General features: G+C 36.6%; 1 protein-coding gene across 1 annotated transcript; it reads right to left on the bottom strand.

Annotated features, from left to right (window-relative positions):
- Positions 1-5,995: 5,995 nt before the first annotated feature.
- Positions 5,996-6,660, bottom strand: LOC141389484 (uncharacterized). Its single transcript, XM_073961018.1, has 2 exons — positions 6,505-6,660; positions 5,996-6,312 (listed from the first exon to the last, which is right to left on the bottom strand). Exons 1-2 carry the CDS (start codon positions 6,598-6,600, stop codon positions 6,067-6,069), a joined length of 342 nt encoding a protein of 113 aa, XP_073817119.1. The 5' UTR covers positions 6,601-6,660; the 3' UTR covers positions 5,996-6,066.

The raw sequence follows: 6,660 nt of genomic DNA, 5'->3' as shown, positions 1-6,660 counted from the left end.
GCGCACAATGTTCAAAGTTGTCCCATGGTGAAAATATATGTTCGTTCTAGTATTATTTCAGTTATCAGGTTCTGGTTCGTCTGTTTCAGACTCAAAAATTCTGCAACCGTAAAGAATAAGGAGACAGGTGACTGGGGTTAGCTGGACAGCTAAACAAAGCTGTCATGTGGTCCCAATCCACATGCCGCGCATATGTTGGGTACCGTGGCATCAATTCGGACCCAATACGAATTAAGGCGGCTGCATCGTCCGGATCTTTACTGGGCTAAAACCACTTGGGTTTTTCTTGGCAGCTGCGGGGTGGTGGTCTCCAAGTACGACATTCACACTGTATCTCTGTGCTGTCTGCGCAACCGTCTCAGTGTGAATGCTATCCAAGCCTAATAGGCTCGTTGGTCTAAAGGTATAAAAATACCTTTTGGGGTAGTTAGTGGTCGGAATCAGCACACCATTGACCAAAATGTTCAGTGGAAGCCTCATTTTAGCCGTACAAGTGGTGAACAGCGTGACAGTGGATTTAGCGGCGGATATTTTCATATTCCTCAGATGGTAGAACTGCACTAGAACTAGAAATTCATCCTATCACATATGTCATCGACGATATGACCCGACGCCAAGATCGTACAATCATCCGCAAACTTTACGATCTCTATGCCGTCTTGAGGGTGTGGAATTTCAAGAAGGTAATAGTTAAGAAGTTCCGGAGATATCACGCCTCCTTGGGGAACTACCTTTCACTCTACGGGTTTTGGACTTCCGCACATATAGTTGATCACCCAACGTTTCAAACACGGCTGGAGAGTAGTCTTCTCTATATCTTCGAACAGCTTAATAGTTGACGGTATCGAAGGCCTTCGATAGGTTAAGAGCCACCATAACTGTTCGGTCGCACGGCCTGTTCTGGTTCAGTCCTCTATTGATATGTGTGGATATGACGTCTAATGCTGTTGTTGTTGGGTTGGGCAACTGGAAAACAGTTTCTCATCGTGGGCAGGAGTAGTGCTACTGGTGACAGGAGTGAAATCGGTCTGTACGATTCACTTCTGCTGGCATCCTTTCCAGGCTTCAGTAGCGGGACCACCCAGCCAAATTTCCAGGCTTTTGGTACAATATGGGTGGCTAACGATAGGTTGAGGACACTTGTTTAATACTCAACTCCGGGTTCATCCAGTTGCTAAATCATTACCATCGGTTCGGTCGCCCGCTACTAGCCTGTTGCAAAGATGTAAATATAATAATGGTGTTTCTACACGGTATGTTTTTTACATATTTGTGCATACCAACCGTAATAATTGTTGACGAATTTCGGAGGGACTTATTAACGCATCGGTATGCAAATTAATTTGCGTGACAAGGGTGGTTGTGTCCCCAATGAAATGCTTAATTTTGGGACCCAAAGTCCCGACCGCGACACTTTTTAATTATCTTATATCTCAAAAATTAACGAACCTCTTTTCATGAAATTTTTCTGGAGTGTGTTGTGGCACACGTAGGTACGAATTTCGGAGGTGGCACCTTACCTTTCCTATTATGAACAAGTAAAAAAGTATCAGTCGGTTTTGCCGACAGAGATATACCCTCACCCTCAACTAAAACTTTCATCTATTAACAATATCGAATCTATTACCGGCTACCCAGATTTCTTGGCCGTTTTTGAAAGTATAAACTTGCCCACAAAAATATATATCGTCTGCTCCATCGGAAAAGGTCGTAAGTCCCTTTCAATAAATTTTTCAGGAGGAAGAAAAAACATTCCAGCGCTTTCTGTATTAAAGATTTTATTATGGTGGTAAAGGCAGTATTTTTCGTTTATTTATTCCGCTTCAATGCCTGTACTTTGTTTGATAAAATTCCGTCGCGTTTGAGAGATAATTGGATGTCTTTGGACTTACGACCTTTTCCTTGTACAGTTTTGTACTTTTGTAGGGACGTTTTTAAAATAAAATATTTATACTTTACAAAACAATGTGGAAATGGTATTAGACCCACTCTTCTTGCCATTTTTTCATATCTTGACGAGATAAAGCGATCTAGCTATGTGTGTCCGTCCATCCATTAACAATTGTAATAAAACTACAAGCCTCAATTTTGGACCGATCGCCACGAAATTTTGTGGAGAGGTCGGGTTCCGACCAGAAGTGACCCCATTAGATGTTTGTTATGATCGAAAGGACCAAACCCACAATTTTTACCCGACTTTGTAGCTGTCCTGTAGATCGCAGTAATATTCCGATCGGAGCGAAATTTAAGCAATAAGACCCGACCAGAGAAAAATTCTAAGTCGGTATAACCATGACCGTCTGTCCGTCATTTGAAATTAAGATACAGCTCGCAATTTTTAAGATAGATCTTCGTGATTTGGTATAGAAGTTTCTATTACTTCTAAGATGTTTGGTATTAACGTCATCAGAGCGTTCAGAATCACCCTTAAAACCATAGGAAACTAGACCCATGACATCATCATCTAATTCCATTCCAAATTCATACTGCTCTTTGTTAGCAAAAATCATGATGCCTTCTTAGTTTAATATCATTTCAATCAATTATTATTTTACTTAAGAATAGCATCAAAAGTCGGAACATTTGACTAATATTTTTGGTTGTGAGTACAACCTCTATTTTAAGTGCAAGTAAATATATTAAAAATATCGCGAAACTAATACGTATAGCAAAATATTATAGCGGATTTTGAAGGAGGAGGTAATAGCTTAATTTACATTACAAAATATTGTTTTAGCGTGTTGTGGAATTCTAGTTAGCTGCATATTTTCTTAGTGTATTTTGTAATGCCAATTCGATCATATTGTTAAAATTGACCTAAGGTTTTAGTTATGATGCCCACCAGTGCCCACCTCGGGAATAATTTTCCAAAGTAGGTCATGGGATTAAGATTATTCAGTATTAAAATCAGCTGCCATCTATTGCCAGACTATAAATGGTGGGTCGCTGACTAAAGATGCCCTAGAATAGGGTTTCTATGGATATATCTGACCACGTACATAATTGGTATCAGTGGCAAGATGAAGAAATCTTCTTTCAAATTTGTCTTACAATGGCGGTACGTGCCTTTCAGGAAGAAAGCTATAAGATCTATGTTAAAACATTTTACCAATTTTCAGACAAAAATGTTGATTTTTTTAATCCGCTAAATTGGTTGGGTTTTATGTTGTTTTGTAGATTGTTTTGTTTCCCCAAGCCTATTTTTGCATCATAAGATAATAGGGACCTTTTTTCATGTCATTTTGTATTAACAGCATAAAACAATTCTTACCCCCTCCAGAGGGGAAGGGGGAGAATGTTACGCTCGTGGTTTCTTAAAAATCTCTTCGCAGCAGCACAAAACTGTAACCGGCGCATTGGCTTGTTTTTTACACTCTAAATATTTTTGGCCACTTTCTCCATACAAGTGGATCCACTGTGCAGCGTCCCAATTTGTATCAATGAAAAGGCCAGAAGTCCATCTTTCATAATCAGTTCGCTTATAGGGGAAAATAGATTTCAAATGTAAATTTTCGTTGCAATATAAAAATCATCACATTTTTGTTTAAAAGTTTGGTCCTCAGGCTCCGCCAAATATCATCCGATTATCATCCAAAGGTGTAGGCTAGTTCTTTACATTGTACCCCAACCATGGATGACGTTAAACATTATATCTGAACTACATTAGCTTTAGTATTATTTTAAAGTATACATTTCCCTGTGGACTTACGACCTTTTCGTACTCAAATTTGTACGTTTTGTGGACTTACGACCTTTTCCGACAAGGGCAAAACATATAGAAAAACTCAACATACTACCATTTTATTTGTATCATACGACGTGTTTTGACTTGTACTATCATCCTGTAACAAAAACGCGATTTCCAAAAAAAGTGGACTTACGACCTTTTCCGACGGAGCAGACGATATTTGGTTTGAAGCTCCAAAGTGTTGCAGAGGATGAATTTAAAGGAATGGACCGACATAGCGCACTTTGAAAGTAGAATATGTTTAGAGAGTCATTCCTTTCTTTCGATAGATATTGTACCCACCAGTCATTTCAGTTGGTCACCTTATTTTGGACCACTATGTCAGAAAGTATGGCCTTTACCTCGAAAAATATTATATTGTTTAAACAGTTCCACAAAAAGTAGCATTGGTATAATTTTCCAAAAGATCTTCGAACAGATCATAAACTGCACTTAAACAAACATGTTGAAGTTTTGTGGGTGCGATACCATAAAAATAAGAACGAATTTCCAAAACCACCTAAATTCTACCTCAGTAATCTTAATTCCAAATTTCAGGATTCTAGCTCAATCCGTTCACCAAATTTAGTACCATTTGCGTGGCTATAAGGACAAATTTCGAAAACTACTTTCAGGGATCCATCTCTTTTCTTTCACCCAAATCCAAATCGTACCAAACTTAGTACCATTGGTACACACACGTACATTTGGTACACACAAGTACGAATTTCCAAAACTACCTCCACATCTCACTCCTACCCTCCAACAGTAATCTTAATTCTAAACTTCAGGTTTCCAGCTTTTTTCTTTCACACAAGTCATATTTGTACTAAATTTAGTACCATTTAATACTTTTCGTACACATAAGTATGAATTTTCAAAACCACCTCAATCCTACACTCCAACAGTCATCTTAATTCCAAATTTCGGTGTTCCACCTTTTTTCTTTTACCCAAATCCAAATTGTATAAAATTTAGTACCATTTAGTACTTTTCGTACATACAAGTACGAATTTCCAAAACTACCTCCATATCTCACTCCTACCCTCCAACAGTAATCTTAATTCCAAATTTCAGGTTTGCAGCTCTTTTCTTTCACACAAATCACGCAGAGAAGAAATATGATTCATGCCACCATATTTTGAAATAAAAATATATAATATAGATATATGGTAACCTCTATCATATTCTAAAAATACAGTTTTTGAAATAATTTAAAATGTTGTGGTAGCAGAAACATGTTGTGGTTGTCTCTAATAAGTAGTATTTTTATTGGAATTATACTCTACCTTTGTGATTAATGGGCAATTAAGATTTTTCAATATATTGTAAATAAAAGTTTTATTTATTTAAGAACAACGAAATATCCGGAGATTCTATTTATTTAAAAAGTGTTTTTTATTAAAAAATGAAACACAACTCAGGCCAGTAATACCGTCAACAAATACTCGAACTATTTCATTGTTTGTTTGGAAAGCTGTTTTTACTACTTTTATACCTTGATTTAAATGAAAATTGAACAAAATATACAAACGTTTTGCTGAGCGGCAGAACAATTAATGGTAGAACATTTGCATTTGGCAGTGAACAGCTGTCGTGGTGCATCGGTAAATTTTCTAGCTTTTGACACTTCATATGTAAAGTTAAGCAGATTGTGGTTGGATTGACCACAAATATTACCATATACCGAAATTTTGTGATTTTTTGTTGTTTTATATGGTGAACAGAATCAAAATTTGCAATATACATTATCTCCTTTAAAATAATATGTGCGCAACAAAAATTATTTGGTGCCAGACAAAATAAAATTTTGCCCACCACCAGTTAAAAAAATATGTTTTCTCTGCGTGTAGTTGTACTGAGTAACTTACTTGTAATTTAGTAACTTTTAGTACTTTTTGAATTACGAAAGTGCTTTAATAATTTTGGTTCAGTTATCCCTAAGTCACCTGGATGATAACTTTAGTATATCCCTTAAAGAAATCTTTATCTCTTATGCGCAGAGGCGATGTTGTAGGATATCACATAGTCGGTCCCGTTTCGACTGTAGTCTTTGCTCACTTGTTTTATTTTCGAGATAACACACCGTATTTTATTCACGTAATGCAATGTTTATTTTCTCCTCTGCTAATAGACGACAATTATATCTGCGGTAAAAGAGAAACTCATTGATTCATACAAATGCCGCTCACTTTTTCCTTCCATTAGAAACAATTAGTCTCCCATGTCCCGTATGGGATGTTTGTGGAACAATTATATAAGAAACAATTATAAATTGTATTATAAGTGTTTTTTATTAAAATTTTATGTATGTGAATACCAATTATAAAAGTCGTTGTTTAAGCCATATCCAGAAGTAAAAAGAAATCTGCAATTTCAGCGATTTCAGCCAATGTTTTTGTAACACCTCCAATAACGACATAAGCTTGCTTCAGATATGGTTTAGCTTTGATCCATGCAACGGCTAAATCATGACGGAAATCCTTTACAACTTTATCAACTTCATCACCAAATTTCTTAAGAGCATCGCCGGTATCATCAGCAGCATCCTTGACATCATGACCAAATTCATCGGCAACATGTTTCTAAAAACAAAAACATATTTCCAAAAAATGTTACGAATTAAAGCAAATTAATGCGGTCTACCATATCATCGCTAAAATCATGGAAACCGTGATTGACATCGTGAGCAAATGTGTCAGCAACATGTTTCTATATTTTCCGATATTACTATTTAGGTTGTTGCGATAACTATAGAAAATATTGAAAATACTTACAATATCCTCTCCTAGTTTTTTAAAAATATTTTCATGACACTCCACGGTGCTGGAGAGGGCTAATGCCAACAGGGCACAAATAACTAAGAAACGCATTTTAAATTCCAATTTGTTTATTCCTTTCGAATTGTTAAATTAAACTGTGCCGGAACGAAG

This window comes from Musca autumnalis, unplaced genomic scaffold (genome assembly GCF_047663935.1).
Source record: "Musca autumnalis isolate F117 unplaced genomic scaffold, ASM4766393v1 scaffold_1, whole genome shotgun sequence".
NCBI classification, from domain to species: Eukaryota; Metazoa; Arthropoda; class Insecta; order Diptera; family Muscidae; genus Musca; species Musca autumnalis.
The sequence above is the reverse complement of the archived record's forward strand: the minus strand, read 5'-3'. Positions and strand labels throughout refer to the sequence as shown.

Coding starts and splice junctions, on each gene's coding strand:
- LOC141389484 (XM_073961018.1), bottom strand. CDS start 6,600: ATGCGTTTCTTAGTTATTTGTGCCCTGTTGGCATTAGCCCTCTCCAGC. Junction 6,313..6,504: donor AAAAACTAGGAGAGGATATT/GTAAGTATTTTC, acceptor TTTTGTTTTTAG/AAACATGTTGCCGATGAATT.